Source organism: Mastigoproctus giganteus, chromosome 4 (assembly GCF_048544385.1).
Source record: "Mastigoproctus giganteus isolate SK-2022 chromosome 4, ASM4854438v1, whole genome shotgun sequence".
Taxonomy (NCBI): Eukaryota; Metazoa; Arthropoda; class Arachnida; order Uropygi; family Thelyphonidae; genus Mastigoproctus; species Mastigoproctus giganteus.
The window spans coordinates 76,616,914-76,641,975 of record NC_143578.1 but is presented as its reverse complement, the minus strand read 5'-3'; the positions used below and the strand labels follow the sequence as shown (position 1 = coordinate 76,641,975).

Here is a 25,062-nt window from a genome sequence, read left to right as displayed (position 1 = left end):
GAGGTAAGCTAATAGAATTCTTTCTTGATGCTTATCAACTCACCATTTTAAATACTGGCCAGCCAACCTACATTAATTTTTCGACTGGATCCACGAGTTCAATAGATCTCTCGATCTGTTCTCCCTCCATATATACTATTATGGAGTGGTCTGTTCTTGACAATCCACTGAACAGTGAATGAACAAACTCCAAACTCCCCTTCCCCACGTCGCTCCATTTGAAAATTCCGTAGGGCACACTGGAGTGAATATGCCTCTCATGTTCAGTTAGATGATAAAATTATACAATCTCAGACCATAGAAAATGTCACGTAACACATTACTACTCAAATATTACTAGCTGCCACCATTGCAATACCAAAATCTTTACCGGGGAAAAGGAAACACATTGTACACATGCGAAACGGGAAAAAAACAGATCTTGGAATTTATTTCTTAAATTCCCCACAACTAGTAACCTAATTAACTTCAAAAGACTGAAAGCCAAGTTCCGTAAAATAAGAAGAACTGCAAAGAAAGAAGCCTGGATTAGCTTTTCCTCAAGTATAAATAAGGACACAGATAGTAGAATCATTTGGAGGAAAATTCAAACGTTCAATGGCAAATATGTTCAGTCCCAAACTACAATACTAAATTGGGAAGGGAAGGGAAGGAGTTGTCATCACCAGGAGAAATAGCAAATGCCTTAGCGGAATCATTTGCCAGCATATCAACAATATCCACCTTTAACCCAACCTTTCAAAGAATTAAAGAATCTGCAGAAAAGCATAAGATTAATTTTTCTACGGCAGTTTCACATCCATGCAACCATCCATTCACATTAGCAGAATTTCTAGGGGCACTCAATAAAACACCCAGTAGTGCTGCTGGGCCAGATGGGGACTATTATATAATGTTAAAACAACTTGCCAACAGAGCAAAAAGAACATTGTTAAAATATTACAACCGTATTTTCTTAGAAAATACCTACCCACTCTCCTGGCATCATTCAATTGTTCTAGCCTTCCCGAAGCCAGGAAAGGATCATACCTTTCTGCATAACTACAGGCCAATTTCACTGACTAGTTGTCTAGGAAAAGTCCTGGAAAAAATGGTTCACAGGCGACTAATGTGGTTCCTGGAAGCAAACAACTTACTAAACAGCAGCCAGTATGGATTTCGAAAGAACCGGTCCATGCTAGATGTGATGATAAAAGCAGAGGCAAACATCCGAAATGCCTTTATAAGGAGAGAACATCTAGTCATGATTAATCTCGATATTGAGAAAGCCTTCAATACCACCTGGCGATATGGTGTACTAAAAGATCTCCATTCTTTCGGCTTGAGAGGTCAGTTACCTCAATTCATACAAAATTTTCTATGCAAAAGAACGTTTCAAGTAAAGTATATGAACAATTTATCCAAATCATTTGAACAAGAGGAGGGTGTACCACAGGGTTCTTCTAAGTCCAACATTATTTGCAGTAAGAATTACAAATATGACACGGAAAGTACCAAATACAGTAGAATCGTACATGTTTGCCGATGACCTCATTATCTCTTGTCAATCCCAAACTATGAACACCATTGAAAGACAACTTCAAATTTCCATCGCTAAAATAGAATCATGGGCACTGCGGAATGGTTATTCTTCAGCCGAAAAAAAATCCACTGCAATTCACTTTTGTAAAAAACTAAAACTCCACCCGGATCCAGAAATATTTTTAAAAAACAGCCTGATACCTGTCACTAACAATTTTCGTCTGTTGGGGCTACATTTAGATAATAAACTTAATTTTGCTTCCCATATATCTTACCTTCGAACCACGTGTCTTATAAAACTGAACATCCTAAGAGCCGTTTCCGCTATGTCCTGGGGTGCTGACAGAAGCTCTCTTCTTCATCTCTATAGAGCTTTAATAAGATCACGCTTAGATTATGGATCACCTGTCTATGACTCCGCTAGGAACAGTTCGCTATTACGTCTAAACACCATACAGCATAGTGCCCTTAGGATAGCTGTGGGAGCCTTCAGAACATCTCCGATCCACAGCCTGTATATTGAGGCAAATGAACTTCCACTGCACCTAAGGAGAAAATCCTTATTATGTAACTATGCACTAAAGATTAAGAGTATTCCATCACATCCTAGCTGGCAGCACTTGTTCGACCCTAAATACACCATTCTGTATCAAAATAAACCTAATGAGAATCGCCCCGCAGGGCTTCGACTGCAGGAGCTCATGATCAATTGGAACATTAATTTTCAGAATGTCTTCCAAGACCTTGATACTCCTGAACCTCCCTGGACGGAATTCGTACCTCTCTATGACAATTTCTTTTTAAGATGGGGGAAGACATCCCTGGCTAATACAAATTTTCAACAGCTCCATAAATCGCATTCCTTGGAAAACTCAGGAAAAGTACATATCTATACGGATGGCTCCAAAACAGATACAGCTGTAGGTGCTGCAGCAGTTTCTTCCACCTTCTCAGTAGCTGTGTCTCTTTCCATTGAATGCAGTATCTACACTGCAGAATTATTCGCAATAAAACTGGCTCTAGATAATATAAAGAAGTACCATATCAAGGAATCTTTGATATATACAGACTCCTTAAGCACAATCACTGCCATTCAATCTACTTTTTCTCCCTCTCACCCCATTCTTAAAGAGATCCGATCTAAGTTATTTCACTATCAAACAGTCAATCAGAAGGTTACCTTCTGCTGGATCCCTGGTCATGTTGGCATCTCAGGTAATGAACATGCAGATGCTGCTGCAAAACATCCCGACTCTGGATCTTCCAGACAACTAAAAGTTCTCTACACCGATCACAAATCTGTCATTAAAACAACATGCAGGAAACAATGGTCTCTCCTTTGGAAAACTCAAACCAATAATAAACTGCTACAGATAAAAAAAGAGCCACAACTGTGGACATCTAGTTCCAGGAGAAGCAGGCGACAAGAAGTGATTCTAGCAAGGCTCCACATCGGCCATTCGCATCTAACTCACCTGTATTTGCTTATGGGAGAGAATCCTCCTCAGTGTTCCTTTTGTCAATCACAGCTAACAATAAAACACATCCTCATAGAATGTCCCCAACTTTCAATAGTCAGAAAATCAAGCTTTATCTACCTGTCCATCTTACAGGAACACTTAATCTTATTTCATATTCTTGGCAATGAAGCAAATTTCAAGGAAATGTTTAATTATTTGAAACACATAAATCTGTATAATAGACTGTGATCATAGTGACAAACAAATCATGAACAGGCACAATATGGCCCAAGAGGCCCTTGTGCAAAAAAACCCAAATACAACAACAACAGCTTACTTCCCTTGCTGCCTCCTTCATTATAACTGGATAGATTCCATTTGCCCCAGGTGCCTTTTTTTATGTTTAATTTCAACAGTTTCTCCTTCACTTCCCTCTCAGTTATTACAAAATCACTTATCTCCCTGTTAAAATTTTAATAAACTTCTGGCATTTCCCTCCTTGAATAACTCCTCATGTGTGAATGTAGATGGAAAATACTCATTCAGTTTATCAGCTACTTGAGCAGGATTATGAATAGTTGAACCATCTGCATTAAGTGAACCAATCTGATTTATCCCCTTCCTTCTAGAGTTTACATAAGTAAAGAATTCTTTTTGTCCTTTGCCAAAGATTTCTTGTAATCTGCCTTCACCTGCCTAACCTCCTTTGTGACTTGATTACAGATTAGCTTCTGTCTGGCGTAGGCTTCTATGTCGCCTGATAATTTATATGCATCCCATTCATTTTTCTTTTCTGCGATGAGCCTCATTAATTCATCCGATATCCATTTAGGCTTGAACCTTGAACAGTATTTCTTAGTTGGTATGAAAAGATTAGTAGCCTCAGAAATTAAGTCCCTGAAGGTTTCCTGTTTAGAATTCATCCTTGGTAGCATCAACATGTTAAACTTGATCCCACAGTATAAATTAAAAACTGTCAGAGACCACTGTAGTGACCTTTACGAAAAAAAAAAAAACCCATCCCTTTACTCTTGATGGTAGTTACATCTTTAATTAAATCCCACATCAGTACTCTGTGATCACTGTCACCTAGTGTATCCTTTATCTGCAAATTTTTAATGCATGAGTCTTGCTAGCATGTGTGGCCAACCCACAAGTTCCAATCAATATCTAGAAAGTTAAAATCTCCCATTACAAGTCATTCTGATTTTTTAGCCCATTCTGTTTCTCTGCACAACTGTTCATTATACTCATCAGAGTCATTAGGCCTATAACACAAGTCACTCCTACTCTCATTTTCCCTTTCCCCGTGTCACACCAAACAGACTCAACGTTGCACTGTCCATCTATGTGAACTTGATGTAATTCCTTAGATTTTGTTTCATAACTAACAGCATAATCCCTCCTCCCTTCCTACCCTGTCTGTCCTTTCTGTATATGTTGTACTTCCCAAATTCCAATTCTGCACTGCTTATATCTGTGTGACGCCGTGTCTCTGATATCCCAACAATATCTGCCTTTGATGTCTTGATCAGCACTTCAAATTCATCAAATTTAAGTGACCTTTCATTACTATTTGTTTAGTCTTCTGAGTAGAAATTTGGTCTTATGCACCTTACACTAACTATCCAAGTCATATAAGATATTAATTGCTTTATTTTCTAACTCTAAATGAGACTGACCAAAAACCAGGACAATATGCTCATCCGCAAAAGCTATTTTCAAAACTCCCTCATGTTTCACAGTGGGCCACCCATCAAGAACCACATTCCAGCACACTGGGCAGAGAACTGATCCCCGAGGGCAGCCCCTGGTAACAGGTCGCATAACCCGAAGAGGCAGTGATCTATCTTTCATTAAAATAATCAGTGACCAAATGATAGATTGGGACAGAAACCTCGGCCTCTCGAAACCTCACCAGGACGCTTTGCCACCATAAGGTGTCAAAGGCCCTTTTGAAGTCAACAAAGAGGCTGAGGACATATTTTGAATCAAAATAAGTCACAGAGTCAATAGTCAGTCTAATGGCTTCCATACCTTCCCTTGGTAAAGCCGATGGATCGCAAATAAGAGTTGTATTTACAAGTCCCATGCAGATTTCTTCTCATAGTAGATATTAAAATATGCCCGCCAGGCAGGCATCCTTGTATATCTGTTTGAGTCTTTCAATTTCTTCCTGGGGTCTATCATTTCTTTTAAACTGCTGGAAGTCCCTACGTGTATTTTCAATGTTTTCCCTCAGGTTAGAAAGGCCCTGCGACGACCAAGGCATGTTGTTCTTTCTATGTTTTGTGAAGAGTGGCTTCACACATTTCCATTATTAACTTTTGCATTTCATCTGCCTGCATTTCAGCATCCAGCTGTTTCGGATGATCAACAGTCTCAGGAGTGACCAATTCATGGAGCATATTATCAAAAGATTGCCAGTCTGCACTCTGGGTCTGAAAACCAATGTCAGATACCAGTTTAAATGTAATTACACTGTGGTCACTCCCAGACCTTGTATGTACTTTCCAATCTCTAAGAAGTGTTCTGAACCTATTACATTTTGTAACCTATTATAAAGAGGGTACCAAAACAAACCATGTGCCTAAGTCCCATTATTTCCATTGTACGGGCCTCACCATAATTTTGCTTTAATGGAGCTTTCTGTATGAGTTTTTGCAAACACTCATAGAAATCTTTCAGAGAAAGTTTAATTATTCCTTGTTAATTGAACCCACATCTTTGAAGATGGGTATTTTCATAGATATGTTTATTGTGTTGACTAACTCCTTTACTCGTCTTATTACTTAAAGTGACATTGCTCCTCTCTTATTTCCAATTATTTTATTCCTTGCAGGAAGTGTTTGCTATTGTTTTGAAGCTCTTCAATAATGACCAGCGGTCTTAATTTTTTTTTTTTTTTTTTAAGTTTGAAGTCAGTTGCTGTTCAGCAGTTTTGCTTATTATTTCAAAGTACACTTTTTTTGATTTTCCTTAGTGATTCTGATAAGAATATACAGGAAAGCTGTCAAAATTGGTAGTGATTTAAAGGTAGGTAGAACAGTTAGCAATCAGAAACATTCTATGCTGCTTCAGAGTAACTTAAGGTTGGTTAAATGTAAGATCTGAAAGATAGCAACTAAAGTTTAATTCTACTAAATGTAATGTTTTACATTTGTGGGAAAGAAATCTGGGAGTGACATAGATTAGGAGACACGGAATTATAAGTATGGAGGGGTCAAAAAAAGATTTGTATTTACCCAGAAGTAGTTGTGATTAAAAAAAAATTAAAATTTTTTTTTTTGTTTGATATCTTAAAATCTTTATAACAACTGTCACACAATTTTGGCTTTGATCTGACAATTCTTTTTTTTTTTTTCTTTGCAGTGCTGAATGAAAGTGAAGTGTCACAGTAGATAAAGCGGAATACAGATCAGTGATTCTTTTCCTCTTTCTACAAGAGAAAACCCAGAACGAACAAACAAAGAAATTGCTGTTTATGGAGAAGATTGTCTAAGTTACAGTGTTGTTGCACATTGATGTAAACAATTCAAATGTGGAGGTTGTTATTTGGTTTTTTAGGAGCATTAGCAACTAAGGCCATATTGCTCCGGGGATATGGGGTGGTCATTCCCTGACCTTTCCACATCCTCCGTATTTGGTGGTCACGGCTCGAACCCCAGTCTAATCAAGAAGCGTCTGCTACGCACTGCTGCTCCTGCCCACCTGGCTACGGTGGTGCCAAATGTGGAGGTACTTCATTGCGTAATGAAGAAATCCTAGGATGCCCGGAAACAGGAGAGAGTGTAGCATCAGGATGTAAAAATTAATCCTGGAAGATTGCCATATTAGTGTCAAAGAACTAACTGCAGAGCTCCAAATTAGTGTAGGGTGTGTAGAGAACATCATCCATCAACAGTTGCATATGAGTAAAGTGTCTGCCAGATGGGCTCCCAGACTTCTGACCCCTTACGAGAAGAAGAAAAGGGTAAAATGTCAATATGCTAGGAAAAGCAAGAGGAGCTTTTTTCACAGCTAGTCACTATGGGTGAAACTTGAATCCATCGCTATGATCCCGAAAACAAACAAATGTCAAATCAGTGGAAGCATGCATAATCAACAATCCCTCCAAAAAAAGCAACGGTGCAGCAAGTGCTAGCAAGGTAATACTGTCGGTTTTTTGGGATCAGCATGGTGTAATACTAAGAGATTGCCTTCAACGGAGCTGTTCTTGATGGCAAAGTATTATTCCAACCTCCTCATAAAGCTACATGCTACCATAAAAAAAAAAGATGGAGAAAGCTGTCAAATGGTGTGCACCTGCTTCCTGATAATGCCCCTGAGTATTCTTGCATGCTGCAGTGAGGTGTGCCCATGCACGTGGATTTGAAATATTGCCACATCTTGCTTAATGACAGAAGTTTATCAAACTCTTGCAGGGAGTTAATGATTTTGTAATAACTTAGAGCAAATTTGAGGAGAAATTGTTGAAGTTAAACATTAGAAAAGCACCTGGGGTGGATGGGATCTATCCAGTTATATTAAAGGAGGCAGCAAAGGAAGTAAGCAATCCCCTAGCCATAATTATGAGAGCTACCTTGGACTCAGGTAAGATTACCATAGACTGGAGATGTGCAAATGTGTCCCCAATTCACAAAAGGGAATCAAAGGGTGACGAGTAATTGCAGACCTATTAGTTTTAACTTCTGTTCCTGGGAAATTAATGGAGGCACTGGCTAAAGAAGCAACTCAGGATCTTATAGACAAGACTGCAGTTATAGTTTAGACACAGCATGAGTTTTTTAAGGGGAAATCTTGTCTGATCAGTCTGATAGGATACTATGATTTGGTCACAAAGGAAAGGAACTGAATGCAAAAGATAATTTTATATCATACATTTGGATTTTAGGAAAGCTTTTCTACTGTTGCACATATAAGACTGCTGTACAAATTGGAGCAGTGTGGCATTAAGGACAAATTGCTGCTGTGGATAAAAGAATTGTTGAGTGGAAGAAGACAGAGAGTGGTATTCAGTGGACACTGATCATGGTGGACTAACGTTATTAGTGGAGTTGCCCAGGGGTCCATTGTTGTTTTCTATATTTATCAATGATATTGATGAAGATATAACAGGCTTAATGTCCAAGTTTGCAGATGATACAAAGGTTGGTAGGGTTGTTAATGACAGTAACGATGGTATACTGCTGCAACAGGATCTAGAAAAGTTCGGGAGATGGGCTGAGAGATGGTAACTGAAGCTTGACATTGACAAATGCAAAGTACTGTATAGTGTAGCAGTAACCCCAAAATAAAATACCAGTTGTGTGGTACTACACTCAGAGTAGTGGAGAATGAGGTGTGATTGTGCGGTCTGATATGAAGTTTTCTGAGCAGTGCAGACAGGTTGCCAGAGCAGCTCATGGGGGTCTTTTCAGTGATATACAGGAATTTTATTAGCAAAGATAAGGATGTGATTATCCATTTGTATAAAGCAAAGATCAGGCCACACCTTTAGTCCTGCATTTTGAGTCCTGGAGGCCTCATTTTAGGAAGGATGTAGAGCTGCTGGAATGAGTATAGAGAAGGGCTACGAGATTGGTGAGGGGAACAAAGTATTGTTCTTAACAATACTTTGCAGATATTAAGAAAGGCTTAATATCTGCAACTTGTAGCATCTGGAGAATAGGCACCTGCAAAGCGATCTGATTGAGGCTATAAGCCTTGAATGATTTGAGCAAGCTAAATGATGATGGATTCTTCCGCTTGCTCATATTACCCACCTGAGGGGGCATAAATTCAAATTGAGGAAAGATAGTTGTTGAATAGATTTGCAGAAATTTGCTTTTAGCCAGTGGTTGGTTGATTGCTGGAACAAACTTCCATCTGTTGCGGAAGGTTTTTTTTTTTTTTTTTTGTGCTGCTGTATAAGCTTGCTTTCTTGCATCATATGCCTCTACTAATGCTAATGCCTTTGGGCAGTGTACCACTGGTCATTGGTATTACCTTAGTTACCTTCCAAAGTAATTGAGGTGGTGAGTCTGACAAGATTCCTTGTGGAATTGGACTGCTATTTTTCAGAAATAAACCAGTTGTAATTAATTTTTTTTTATGCATGATGCAGGATGTTTGCATCATTTGGTCTGACTAATGATGATATGAAGGGATGGGATCAATGAAAAAAAAATATTGTATTGATATTTTAGTTTTAGAGTGAATATAGTTAAAACAGGGGAAAAAATAATGGAAATACAGTGGATTCCGGTTATTTGGGCCACTGGTTAATCGGGGCAGCCGTTTATTTGGGACAAATCTTAAAAAACAGAACCCAATTGAGAAAATAGCCACGGTTTACTTCGCTTAATTGGGACAACGTGCCATTTAATCGGGGCAGGAGACCGCAGCACTGGAGATCACCCTACAATTGTCTCTGACCGTACCACATGGTTCAGTCCGATTTCTGGAGGTCACAACCACAAAACAATAAAAACAATTAGCAATCACCTGTTTATTGGGCTTTTCTGTTAGTGCAATCTATCATAAACAGATAGTAAACTCGATCTTATTGAATTTGCGATAGTACTGACAGCTGGAATTCTGTGGGTTATTATGGTAAAATGTGTTTACACTTCTATGAAATCGTCAATCATATAAAAAAATTAATTTTCATAATCTTCTCTTCATTCCTATTTTTAGAGATTCGTAACTTGTTATTCCGTTCTCACTTGCGCGTATCGTGTTACTTGCAATTTGTGTGTGCCGTGTTCTTTGTTATCGATTGCTTATATTTTTACTGTTTTTAATTTTAACTCCCACCCACAAGTGTCACTGAACAGAAATGTCAACAAACGTGATCACAATGAACAGCACTTACTACACATTGTATAGTGAACGGTACTTTCCTTAGGTGACTCCATCGTAATGTGATTTGATTGTATAGTGAACCAATTGTAGAGCGGGGGTCCTTGTATTTTTAACTTTTTTTTATGTGAAACTTCGGATAATTGGGACAGCCGCTTAATCGGGCCAAAATGCACTAGTCACGATGTGTCCCAATTAACTGGAATCGACTGTATTCACAAGCAACCACACTATAAATATTATAAACTTTGATCATCACCCCATACAAGACAGGCTTTTCAACAGGAATACAGAGCACCATTCCTTTCTTTGTTATTATCCAGACCAGTTGGGTGTGGAATCCACTTGGCAGATTCAAATTCACATTATTATTTTGATAACACTGGAGTTTGTCATTCATTAGCATTTGTAGAGGCATATGATGCAAGAAAGCAAGCTTATACAATATCTCATATCTGTATCTGTGTAGTTTATCTATAGGAATGTATTTTCATGGGTTGATTTGCATATTTTGCAGGATGAGAAACCCGGACCGTTAAATTGAACTTAATATAAATACTTAAGCACTTAAACCACAAAATAAATACAGCAAATTAATTAATGCTATTAAAATGGTCATGGGCAAGGCAAGATGTTATTCTGCTCCTAAAATAATAAACAGATAAAAATAAATATAAAAATAAGTTGCTCATTGGAATAAGTTGCCTTCCAAGATAATTAAGGTAGTGAGTCTGACAAGATTCAGAGTGGAATTGGACTGCTATTTTTCAGAAATAAGCCAATTGTGATTAGTTTTTTTTTTTATGGCTGATGCAGAATGTTTGTATTATTTGGCCTTACAATATCTCATATCTGTATGTGTGTATTTTTTCTATGGAAATGTATGTTCACGGGTTGATTTGCATATTTTTCAGGCTGAGAAACCTGGACTGTTGAATTGAATTTAATATAAATACTTAAAAAAAAATACTTAAGCACTTAAACCACAAAATAAATTCAGCAAATTAGTCAGTGCTTTTAAATGGTCATAGGCAAGGCGCTATTCTGCTCCTGAAATAATAAATGAATAAAAATAAATATAAAAGAATAGTAAAGAAAAAGAGCAGAATAGCACTGCCTTACCTATAACCCTTTTGATAGCATTAATTTGCCATATTTATTTTGTGGTAATATCAAATAATAATTGCAAAAATAATAGCAATATAACCACATTTTAATTCCTCATAATAAACCCAGATTAACTTGGTTGTATTCTCTCCATCTGCCTGAGATCGGATAACTAGAGTGAAGAGGACTTTAGAAATTCCTCCAGCCAGGGTAGACAAGAGTCAGACCCAGACCCCCTTTTAAAATCATGTGGCTAAACTGCCATATATACAACATGGCAGGAACAATTTAAAAATATACATAAATTTTGAAATACACATAACTTTATTAATGCTAAGTTTGTTAGTACATTATTAAATATACCGTAATTAAAAGTTTGAAGCTTGGAGGCAAATGTGTCAGTCATATTCACATGAATTTCTGTAGTTTTTAGCATTTGTCATCCACTGGTAGATCACCTTCACTTGCAGAACTAGATAGTTTGTGAAACAGCAGTGGGTCGCTCTACCTGATGGGTAGTTATAGTATTTGACTGTTGTGCTTAGTACATAAGCTACAAGTTGTCTGTAAGGTGGGAATTTGAAAAAAACATTTTTTTCAGACACAAGTAAAGCAAGCATAAGAATACATCAAAGCATCTTGGTGACTCACTGACCCACCAGTAGATTTCCCCACTGTGAATGTGTCGTTAAAGCAAAATATTAAGTGTGATCTAACAGTTTCTTTTCTTATTTTTAAGTCGACTGATAGTTTTTGGGCTTAAAACTCTTTTTTTGGCTGTGGATACTATGTCTCTTGTACCCACTGTTAATCCAGTCCTAGTCAGTTCCTTGAAAATTAAGGTATCCTTAACAAGACATTCTGATTTTCTGGCCCACTATATATAACTGTAAAAATATTCATTATACTCACTGCAGTCATCTGGTTGCTGCCAGAAGGACTTGTTCTAATAGCTATTGCTAATATGATTGGAGATATTTGAAGTTTATAGTGTTTAAGTTTGTTGATGATAATAGTGTTGTCCAGGTAGTAACGTGCCACATTTTTTGACTCAGTCAAAATTTTTTCGAAAAGTGTGAAACATTATAAAATGTTTAACATGGTGTATTTTCTATGTGCTCAGATGTCTCTGTGAAGGAATATTAGAGTAGACATTGACAAATACCTTTTAAATCAGAAAGAGAATCATGGGGTGAATAATCATGGCACAAGCATGGTTAGTTGATATAACCATTAATTAAATATTCAGTCAGGATAGGTAACTGGGCTTTGTACACTGTTGATGGAAATGGATATCACTATGATTAAAACTTAAACCACATATATTTCTGCAGTGAATTCAGAAGCTTTTGGAGGTTTATCTTTTTTCACAGATAAGTTTACTTGCTAGTTTGACTATTTGTGATGCTTTGATATTGATGAGGAAAAGTTGTTTTGGAAGATGTTATCTTAATGAATGAAATTTCTGCATATCGTGTACACACAGCAAGATATATACAGTTCCTTAATGTAACATGGCCTTGGCAGCCTCCCCCCCCCTTTCCTTACACAATATTTGGGCTTCCTCTGTTCACAGCTGACAGAATTGATGCAGTAAAATTCATACTAGTCAATCTGAATGCCTCCTAACGTATTACCAATGGGTTTGGACTAATTTTATCTTCTGGCTGTCATATTAAAACCATTTTAAAGATGCAACCTTGAAAAGTAAGTAATATTGGCCCTAGTTATGATGCCCATCATAACCTCAAAAAACATGACTAATACTACTTGACAGAAGAGATGAAAAAGTAAGGTGCTGTGGCTTTTCTCTCAATGCCAAATGTGGTTTTTACCACTTCAAGCTTCCATTGTATTGGATGATAATAGTCTTCTAGTTCCTATGTATTGCTTAGTACTACAGAGGGTCAGCTATTCCTTTGTGTAATCTGGATGCTACACCATGAACTCTGCTTACATTGGTTCACATGATGATCATCTCTAGCATATTTGGTATATTATTTTTAGATCCTATATGTGGGGTTATACCTAGGATTACTAACAATCACACTAATGTGAAGTTGCAGGCAAACATGATTGTCACAGAATAACCATGTTTTGCAGAAATTCAATGAACTTAGCTCACAAGTGGTATCAGCATTTTAGAATTTCAATTACAAGTCTTGATTTCATCATTGGAGGAACGTTTCTGAACAAACCTTAGGGACCATTTCTTGGGGGGAAACTGCTTAAAAATAGCAGTCCCACCCTAAGAAAAATGTCTTTGTTCTTTAGTTAAATATTCCACAAGAGAAATGTGCTCTACATTTTTCAGAATTTACTTTTTTTTTGTTGCAGTTAAATACCTACACCAGTTTGGAGGCTGGTATTGATTTCAAACTGCAGTGCTATTTTTTTAGCACAGCAATATTTATATCAGTAATTTTGGTATTATAGTTTATTTTTTATACAAGCATTTTAAATTTTATATACTAATATACAGGTTGGTGCATAAGTAAGAAAACTGTATTTAATAACTTCCAATGTAAATATGTACAGGGTTGTTAAAATTAAAGTATCCAACGCCACAATCGTTCAATATGTCCTCCATTTTGGTCAACAACAGTTTCCATTCGAAGAACAGCATTTTCTACAGCAGAATGTAACATGTCAACTGGAATAGCCAGCACGTGACGTCTAATGCTGTCCAGCAGCTCACTATGCAAAAATTGTCTATGGATTCTTAGATGAAAAGTTCCAGATTGATGGATCAGACAGTGGGGTTCTATTGAGTGGACTCCACACTCCATCAGATTTAACAACCTGTGATTATTTGTCAGGGAAATTCTTAATGGATGAAGTGTATAGTAATAAGTACAGATCTCTGCTGGAACTTCAGCAGTCAATAAGTTAGAGAATTTGAGAACATTTCTGAGAAATTGTGCCTTACCAAGACTAAACTTTTATAAAGACTAAAATGGTGGCCATTGTTTTTTTTTTAAGTTTTTTATGCCCTTTCTGTTGTGGTAGCATTCATTAAACTATATATTTAAAATAGTGTTGTTATTTACAATCTAATGTATTTTCTTACTTATGAACTACCCTGTATATTAATGACTGATATTTATAAACTTGATTAAATGATCATATTAAATTTTGTTAGAGTTACACTTGTAACTGCTCACATTTTCAGATTTATATAAATGCATGTTTATTCAATATGTAAAAGCTATCATTGTTAATAATGCAGGGTTGGTTGGTTGGTTAGTTATTAGGAGTTTTATGGTGCATCAGCATCTAAGGCTATTGCATGCCAAATTAATAATGCAGGGATGAACAGTTTGTAAAATAAATGCACTACACTGCATTGGAAGAATAGCAACATAGAAACTTTAATTAAGAGTTGCACGTAAATAGGCCCAATGTTTAAGAGTGCTTAATGAATTATTTGACCTCCCTATACTAAGTCGTTTGGCCTAATACATTATCCTATGATTTTTGGAAAGATTTGTATGATCCAGATTACCAGGAGATCTGCTTATTCTGTTTCTGCAAGACTGTGAAAGCAGCAGTTTCCTTGCAGATGTAGAATGTTACCAGTATAAGGATATTAATGACTGGTATTTCCTTGGTTATTATACTAAGTTTCTCTTATGTATTGATATCACAATCTTCTTATAAATCACTTGATTTTCAACAATCAATACCATGTTTTCCAGTCACATATTTATATTTCTCTCTTCTCCTGATTTTTTAGGTTATCAGAGCTAGTCAAACCCCCAGGCATTGTTCAGCGATTAAGTTGGGTGGAAAATTACTGGCCAAATTCATTGAATGAATTACTTCCCTATTCTTGTCCCCAAGTGATGAAGTATTGTCTAATGGGCACTAAAGATAGCTTTACTGATTTTCATGTTGATTTTGGGGGAACATCTGTATGGTATCACATTCTAAAGGTAAGGATTTAATATAAGTTTTATTTTAGTAAATACAGAAGGAAGCACTTTAGAAAATAAAATATAGTCACTAATAACAGAGAAAGTGAATTGTCCATTTAATTACACGACAATGATGATGACGATCACAACAACAATGTCACCTTGCCCCTTAAACAATCTGGTACATCCCTGTGGGATGTAAGGTAATCACCCAGACACGGTACACTCATAGGCACAATCAGGTCACCAGGATAGTACATCAGAAGCTAATGAAGAAATACCGGTTGATCAAAGAAAGTAAATCATATTACAGGTATGAAACTCAGGTCATACTAGAGATCCCTACCTACAGTTGTACTAAGACCGCACCATAAAAATAGACAAGATGATCCTGCACAGCCGACTGGACATAAACCTCACTGACAAGAAAAAAAAAAAAAAGACTACCTACCTGCCTGATTGACATAGCAAACCCAACACCAGCATTTCCCAATCTTTCCTTGTAGGTTTTCTGGAGGTTGCTCCAGAAAACCTACAAGGAAAGATTGGAAAGGTTTGTATACTTCCCAATCTTTCCTTGTTCCACATCTCTTTAACTCCTGTTAAAGAGATGTAGAACAAGTAACAACCATCCCAATCACTGTGTCGACCACCAGCATGGTGCCAGAGAGTCTACATAAGATCCTAGCAGCTGTAGGTCTCCCAGAGAACACCTACAAGGAACTCCAGAAAGCTGCAATTCTGAACACTTGTAGGATAGTCAGAGAGTTCCTTTACCAATAATAGTAACTGGACATAACAATCACCCCACACCTGGTATCAGTACCCATTGCCGGATGGGAAAAAGCGCATAAGGAGAAGAAAGAGATAATGATAATCTTCTGCAAGGAACTCTAGAAAGCCACAATTCTAAACACTCTAGGATAGTTGGAGAGTTTCTTGACCAATAATAATAACCGGACATAACAACCACCCTACACACCCGGTACCAGCACTCGTTGTGGAATGGAAAAACTGATAAGGAGAAGAAAGAACTAATGTAACTATAGTGTTATAATTCTAATAATTCGCTTTCTCTTTATGGAAATAACTCACAGAGAACAAGATCTCATTTAAAAGTATTGTGAAGGATACTAATAACTTCTTTGTCTGATATTATCATCGTCATCATTATGTAGCTGTACATTGCTAGTTTAAGTTTATTAATCACATTAATTCCACACTTCTGCTGTGGAATTAGCATGATTAATAAAATTCATTGGTAATCAAACTTCATTCTGCATCAGTGAGTTACAAATAAAATATAGTATATATTTCATGCAGTGTATGTTGATCTTTACCCAGTGTAAGTGATCTGAAACCAGTAAAGTTTACCAAAATTTAGTTGTTATATATTATAATTTACTTTCACAACATAAACGTTAACAGTCAGTCCTTGTATTGCATGATAGTTGTGTTCCTAGAAACCCTCGGGCAATACGAATAACAGGCCCTATGGGAAAAATAGGGTTAGGCGCCGACCACCCAACATTGAACACACATTTGTGACCAAAGCATTACCAAACACAATAAATAATCGTAATAATATACATATTTTATTATGACTATTACATAATAAAATATTGCTAATGTTTTTGCTTCTATCGTAAGCAAATGTGTTCTTTGTTTGAGCTTCTACCCAAACAGATGACAGCTATTCCATCTCTTCCAATTCTTTGTGTCTTGATCTAATGGATTTTATTACATTTTGAGTTGTTCCTGCTATGAAATTTGTTTTTATTTTCTCTGCATTCTTTCTAATTTTCGGCGTTTCCTCATTTAGGCCTGTAACATGTGCAATATCACACGTTCTTTCATTTCACTCAAAGCATTTCACAATTTCATATTTTTTCTCTGTTGACAGAGGCGGACTGGCCATAAGCCTTACTGGGGAAACCCCAGTGGGCCTAAGGCCAGAAGACGATGGAGGCAAGTGTGATTTTGGCCATAAATGCTAGTATGAGGCCGCTACAAAGTTTCTTGGGTAATTTTTGACTGAGTCCGCCTATGCCTATCGATATTGCTTTTCTTTTTCTCTCTGAATCTAGGGTCTTCACCTTTTCACACCTTTTAAGTAATTTACTCATTTTTAGGGAACAAAGCACAATTATAAAATGAGGCGGCACGGTTGATACACATAAACAAAGCTGCGCGCATGTAGCAACTGAATAAACAACACCGTAAAGGCAGAGACACACTATTAACACCTCACTAGCTCACATTTTACTAAAGCACATTTCTGGAGGTCACTACCATAAAACAATAAAAGCAATTTTCAGTTGCGTTACTGCTAGTGGAATCTGTTATAAACTGGTAGTAAATTCGATCTGATAGCTGGAATTGTGTGGGTTATTACGGTGAAATGTGTTTCCTCTTTACTGATATAAAAAACATAAATACATTTTCAGAATCTTCTCTTCATTCCTATTGTGTTGCGTTCAGTTGGGGTGATTCCCTGTTCGACTGCCATTTCTTGTAAACACAAAGGCGAATCGTGCATAAGCGTATTCGGTTTGTGTTATATATGATATCGTTCCCCAATTTATAAATCGTGTATGATCAAATTCGTGTAGTGTAAACACGTGTTATACGAGGACTGACTGTATATTCTGAAAAGCCGTAAGTTTCTGAATCATCTTTCAAAACTACTTCAGTTTCCCTTAAACAACAAGGTCATTAAATTTTTTTTAAAAAAATATTTTTGCCAAACCCTTTGATTACTACTGTCTGTTCTTCTCATTTCCCTCCACTCTACTTTTTTGCCTACCTTATAGCTTAGAGTACATCTTTTATATGTATATTTAATAACTTATGGAAATATTTACATTTTAGTTCAAATACATATACATAGCCTACTTTTTTGTAGGTTATGTATATGTATAAAGGGATCTATATATGTATATTAGTAGGGTTTTTTGTTGCATTCACAGTTATTGAGTTATGAAGTCAGTCATAACTCAATAACTATGAAGTCATTCATAACTCATGCTTGATTTGCTAAAGTAAATAGCAAATCCTTGTAGTAGAAATATAGTAGAAATATCTCATTTAAGAATTTAAATGAGATATTTCATTTAAGAATTATCTTAAATATCTCATTTAAGAATTTAAATGAAATCCTTGTAGTAGAAATATCTCATTTAAGAAAGATGTTCTAAATGTCCTCCTCCAGCATGCATGCTCAAGCAACATCTGTTTTTTCAATGCACAAGTCAGTTGAAATTCTGCATTTTTCCCATCAGCCTTGGAGGGTATTCAAAAACACTCTTCCCCCCCCCCCCACTGCAACTTATCCATTGTTAATGAAATCCTTGGTCCAGATAGTCATAGACAGTATGTATGAAAATGTGAAGATGTGCTATCCTGTTGAAAAAACACCATTGTATTTGAAATTATGCATCTAATTTCATGGATAAGTTGTGTGGGAGTGGGATATGTTCAAAAACATATCCGACTCCCACGCAACTTATCCATTATTAATGAATTCTTGATCCAGATAGTCACAGACAACAGGTATGAAAATGTGAAGGCTTGCCATCCCATTGCAAAGACACCATTGTATCTGAAATTATGCATCTAACATTGGAAACTGCATAATTCCTTATTTCAATATGTCTTTCCAGTAATGGTGTAATTGAATCTGTAAAATCAGGTAATCCCAAGACAAACATCTTTCAGCAAAGGTGGAAATTTGTGGGTTGTGGATTTTCACTGGCTCAGTAAACAGTTATGATGATTCAAATGTCCATTTAGTGTGAATGTGGCTTTATACAACTATGCAATTTAATCCTCAAAAATGCTGAGTCCATCATTTTTATGACAATACCACTCAATTTTTTTTATTGATCTGGATCATCTTCTTGTATCGAGTACAGTAATTGAGCTCTAAAAGGCTTCAAAATTTATGTCCTTTAAGATTCTTATAAAGACCAATTGACTCATTTGCAGCTCTTGTGAATATTCCCCACCAAAGTTAACAATACGGTAACTTTGCTACCGTCTTGTTAACTTTGGTGGGGAACATTCAAATGCATTCATGACAGCATCAACATTTTCAGTATTTCTTGATGTTTTATTCTCCCCTCTGTTTGTCTTATCAATGTTGTTTACAGTTCCATATTCCCATCCTTGCTTAACTTCTACGGTATTTTCAAATTTCTGATTTAAGCCAATCTGTAGAAAGAAATAATACAGATTGGTCATGTAATTCACAACTTATGGATTTTTAAAGTGTGTATACATAATTTTGACTTTCCCTGTATAGTGATGTTTGACTTTCCTTGTATATTAAATATACAACTACTGTCAAGGGTAAGGAGAAAAGATTTTGCTTTCACACAGGTTTTAACTTGAAATGAATTTAAAAATCTAGTTTTTAAATTCCTTTCAGTGGGACCAACTGGTGATGATACTAACTGCAAATTCTAAATGAGAAGCATTCAAGAAAGTAGTCATAGAAACTACTAAACTTTTTATATCAATTAAGAGATATAGTTTAAGCTTTAGACCTAAATACTTACCATTTAGAAATTTTACAGTTGGTTCAATTTATAAGAAGTCCATGGCTAAGAATGCAAAGGAAATTGCTTATGATACTAGAAGGAAGGGGTGAACAACATTGGCCCAAAACATATGACTGACATAACTGGTGTTGATGGTGTTCAGGTTGCTGACAAAACTAAATAAATATTTTGCAACTACATTCTATAAGAAGTTTTTAGGGATTGGAAAATCAGAGGTACATAGGCTAGATGATTTTGTTATAACTAAGAAGAAAGTGGAAGAGAAATTGCTGAAGATAAAAGTAAATAAGGTACCTGTAGCTGCTGGTATCTGTCCAGTTACATTAAAAGAGGTAAGCAAACCCTTGGCCATAATTATGAGAACATCCTTCGATTCAGGGGTGGTTCCTAAAGATTGGAGATGTGCAATATCTGTCCTATTCACAAAGAGTGGCATGAGCAGATATAGACCTATAAGCTTGACATCTGTTCCAGGGAAAATAATGGAGTCAATAGTTCAAGAAGTATTTCAAAATCATATTAACAAGAATGGAATTATGCAGAAGTCACAACATGGGTTTGGTGCCTCTGTAGCCAGGTGAGCAGGAGTGGCAGTGCTTAGCACGCGCTTCTTGATTAGACCGGGGTTCAAGCCCGTGACCACCAAATACAGAGAATGCGGAAAGGTCAGGGAATGACCACCGCATATCCCCAGAGCAATATGGCCTTAGTTGCTAATGCTCCTAAAAAAATAACAACAACAACTGCTGTACAAATTGGAGCAGTGTGGCATTAAGGGCAAGTTACTACTATGTATAAAGGGATGGTTGAGTGGTTATAAAATATGGTTATAAATGGGCACTGCTCTTCTCAGACTTATGTTATCATTAATCCTTCGTCATTCGATATGTGTCCCTTACTGTTTACAGAGGTACATAGAGGATAAATACTGTTTACAGTATTTATTAACGATACTGTAAACAGTATATGGCTTAATCTAAAAGATATTTCTTGGCAAAATGCCTAAGAGTATGAAGGAGTTTACTTATGCATGGGTAATGCACACACGTCATTTCTACTACCAAGGTAGTTTTAATGCATCGTTTTAATTTTATCTCATATTGTGAATACCTTCACAAGGTATTGCACTACCTTGAATAATTAACACTTCACCTATGAAGACGACTAATGTTACTTATTTTCGGCGGATACCACCACCCAGATGGCACTGTTTCGAAGCTTATTGGCTTGTCATTGGTGGGTGGACAGGTACCCTGTTGTTGCGATAGAATATGGTTTATTGCTAAGTTTGCAGATGATACCAACATTGTATTGAGTAAACTGATAAAAATGTATTAAAATGTATTGAGTAAACTTCATAATGTTGTTATTCTGACATTCTCGGACAGTGCTCACAAGGGGACATAAACAGTAATTAAAAACAAATAGATGCTGGGCAAATGTGCAAAAATTTGTTTTCAGCTAGAGTAATTGATTGGCTGAACAAACTACCATTTAGTGTTGTGGAAGTGGGTAGTTGGAATAAATTTAGTGAAGAATTACATACAATATTAGATGGGTTTAAAAATTTTTAAAAAATTATAAAATTTAAAATATTATTTTACGTTTCGTTCTACATTTTTGCCGTACTACTGGCTGATGTTTTTTTATTTTATTTTAAATATCAGATTTATTTTAATCATCAGATATAATAAGGCTTCATGTGGAGGATGGGCATTTGCTGCCTCTAATGATAGCTTCATATTTATATTTATTTATTTTTATTACTTTTGCCTAACTTTTACATTACATTATATAAATTAGTGGTAGTAGTGGGTTGATATGCTAAATAAGCAGTGCCTGTGCCGCCATCTATTCTTTTCTTTCTATAATATAAGCTGGTTAAGCTTGCATTATGTCAGTGGTGTGGCTCTGATCAAGAGTGCTGTCTGTTCTATAGATTATTTCTCGCTGCATAAGGACCACCGCCATGCAAATTCCGGCCCCGAGTGCCAAGCGAGTGATCTAGCAATTTCCAAAGCGATTTTCAAAGCGAATTTTCTATAAAGAAGTAGTTAAAATTTCTAAAGTCTTTTACTTTCAAAGTTATTTATTTTCTGGCTCTTTATAAATAAAGAAGGAAGCCTCCTACAAGAAAGGAAAATCACCTTTCTTTTGTATATATTTAACTAACTCTTGTAACACACTAACCACTAACTTTTTATCGCTTGGTCACTGGTGGCACCGCTCCTGCCTCCACGTGGCGGGGCCGGTAACCTGGGAGAAGGAGGCTCCTCTCCCGGGGCGAAAAGGAGCAACAATGGATTGCGACGAATTTCCACCAATAGAGCCAACAGGCTCTCAACAAATTGACACCCGTAGAAGGGAACATGATCCTAGTCTCTCGAAAAGAATGAGAACAGATTCTAGCAAACCAGAACCACCAGCTTTTTTGATAATGCATTCATTATCGAATCAACCAGTAAGCAATTTGTCTCCCTTTGTCATTCAAAGGTGTCTTGAAAATTCAGCAGGAACACCAAAAATGGTAAAACGACTTCAGTCAGGAGATCTATTAATTGAAACCACGCAGCCAAGACACTCTGAACTGTTATTGAAACTGTCAACTATAAGCGGAATCCCAATTAAAGTCACGCCGCATAATACACTGAACTCCTCTAAAGGAGTAATAAGTGAGTGGGATCTACTAAACGTCACCGAAGAGGAAATAGTTACGGAATTACAAGAACAAAAAGTAACACAAGCAAGGCGAATCATGATCCGGAAAGACGATAAACTAGTTCCAACACGAAATATCATATTGACCTTCAGTACACCAAATTTACCAAACTCAGTGAAAGCAGGCTACCTCCACTGCCGAGTCCGGGCATACATTCCAAATCCCTTAAGGTGTTTCAAATGCCAAAAATTCGGTCATTCTCAAACAACATGCAGAGGAGAAAATACATGTCCTAATTGTGGTTCGAAAAATCATTCTCAAACAGATTGTACTGCAAAATCCCCAGAGTGCCCAAATTGTAAGAATGATCACCCAGCTTATTCAAAATCATGTGATCTGTGGAAAATGGAAAAAAATATACAGAAGTTTAAGATTGAACACAAAGTATCATATCAAGAAGCAAGAAGACAAGTCAAGGTAACTATGCCAAAACGCAGCTATGCCACTGCTACCCAAAACTGTCAAGCTGTTGCTACCCAAACAGAAGTGTCAATCCCACCTAACACATCCATTGCAGAATGGGCACGATCTGTACTTTTGACAGATCAGCCCGCTAACAAACCTGTTTCAATAGACGAAGTAAACAATACCCCACTCTCAGTTCCATCTAAAATTACATCAATCGATAAATCACAAAGGAAACCACAAAGGCAACGTGCCTCTGAATTGAAACAACCAAATTCAAGCAGTATGGACAGCGAAGCTGTAAATGCACAAGAAGAAACAGTCCTTGATCTTCATGCAGAAGATGACATGGAGACTGGATGTTCATCTACTGGTATCGATGATGTAGAAGGGAGTACAGAATATGGACGCCCTTATTTTCCAAGAAAGGATAAGATAAAACATGATCGTCAAAAGCAAACTGCACCCTCTTACAAGAAACAGACAGAATCATCTTCCCTCTCTAAAACCAAATAATGATGCACATCGTACAATGGAATTGCAGAGGTTTACGCAGTAATACCGATGATATATACGATTTGATCTCACAATATAATCCGGTAGCTTTTTGCTTGCAAGAGACTTACTTAAATCCACAGGTAACTTATTCGATTAAACATTTTACAGTCTATAGAAAAGATAGAATTAGTTCAAGCCATGCACATGGTGGAGTTGCAATTCTAGTGAATTGTAAATTTCCAGCAAGAAACATTCCTCTTCAGACCCACTTAGAAGCCGTTGCAGTTCGTGTAGCAATGGGAAAAACAATAACTCTCGTCTCATTGTATCTTCCACCTAACAATATCTACACGTTGAAAGAATTAGAAGATCTTATAAAACAGATACCATCTCCTTTTTGTCTTCTTGGTGACCTAAATGCACATCATCCGCTATGGGGATCTGCTTACATGGATAATAGAGGGCACTTGCTAGAAAAACTCATAGACCAATTGAACCTAACTGTGCTGAACACTGGTCATAACACCTACACTCATCTCTCCACGGGATGTATGTCGGCAATTGACTTATCTATATGCTCCCCTGAGTTACTTCCTACTATAGATTGGATGGTTTTAAATGATCTGCACAACAGTGATCATTTCCCAATAATATGCAGAATTCAAACAATGCAGACACCTTGCCCCGATCATCGGGTATTATGGAAATTTTCTAAAGCAGATTGGGAAAAGTTTTCTGTCTCCATCTCCTTTGATAGCCAATTGATACAACTAGGGTCCATTGATGATGCTACCGAGCACATTACCAAACAAATACTAGCAGCAGCTTCCAAAGCAATACCAAAATTTTCTACTTTCAAACACAGAAACCTTAAACACTGGTGGAATGACGCTTGTACCATAGCGAAAAAAGAAAAAAATAAAGCCTGGAATCAGTTCCGTAAGTTTCCGACCACCGACAACCTAATCCAGTTTAAAAGGCTTAAGGCAAAAGCACGACAAATTAGAAGACAAGCCAAAAAAGAATCATGGATACAGTTTGCCTCTTCTATCACAAAAGACACTAGCAGTAAAACTATTTGGAAAAAAATTCGACAACTAAATGGCAAATTTTTCCCTGTTTCTGCTCCAATTTTAATCAAGAACGGACAAGAAGTATCCTCACCACAAGAAATAGCTAATGCGCTTGCAGAGACTTTCTCCGAAACTTCTGCCACTACAGCTTATGATACTTCCTTTCTACAAACTAAAACCATAGCTGAAAAATATAAGATAAATTTCCAAACTACTCAGTCTCTAGCCTACAATCAACCTTTTCGTCTTTTTGAACTCCAAACAGCAATAAACAGATCACCAAATAGCGCTGCTGGAGCTGATGGAATCTATTATGTAATGCTAAAACATCTAAACAATATAGATTTGAATTTGCTAATAACTTTCTTTAATCGGATCTTCCTTGAAGGTACATATCCCTCTACCTGGCATCACTCCGTTATTCTACCCTTTCCCAAACCAGGAAAGGATCAATCACTCACACAAAATTATCGACCAATCTCCCTCACCAGTTGTCTTGGCAAAACTCTAGAAAAGATGGTACACAGGCGACTTACCTGGATTCTTGAAACTCAAAAGTTGCTAAACAACAGTCAATTTGGATTCCGACAAAACAGATCCACTTTAGATCTCATGGTGAAAGCAGAAACTAACATCCGTAATGCTTATGTAAAAAACGAACACCTTGTAATGGTAAGTTTGGACATTGAAAAGGCTTTTGACACAACCTGGAGGTATGGCATATTGCGAGAACTTTATTCCCTAGGACTGCGGGGACATTTACCGAAATTTATTAAAAACTTTCTCCAAAAGAGAACTTTTCAGGTTCGCTACCAATCAGTACTTTCTCGTATCTATACCCAAGAAGAAGGTGTCCCACAAGGGTCAATACTTAGCGCTACTCTTTTTTCACTTAGGCTAAACACTATAACCCACAATATTCCCAGTACTGTCGAATTATACATGTATGCTGATGAT

The 25,062-nt window shown here is 36.8% G+C and overlaps 1 protein-coding gene across 1 annotated transcript in view; it reads left to right on the top strand.

Annotated features, from left to right (window-relative positions):
* Nucleotides 1-25,062, top strand: part of LOC150086849 (histone lysine demethylase PHF8-like) — a 445,826-nt gene that overhangs the window by 72,990 nt on the left and 347,774 nt on the right. The window contains exon 7 of the mRNA XM_090371623.1: nt 14,668-14,866. Within this exon, the coding sequence (XP_090227749.1) occupies nt 14,668-14,866 (199 nt within the window). The remainder of the gene's footprint in view (nt 1-14,667; nt 14,867-25,062) is intronic.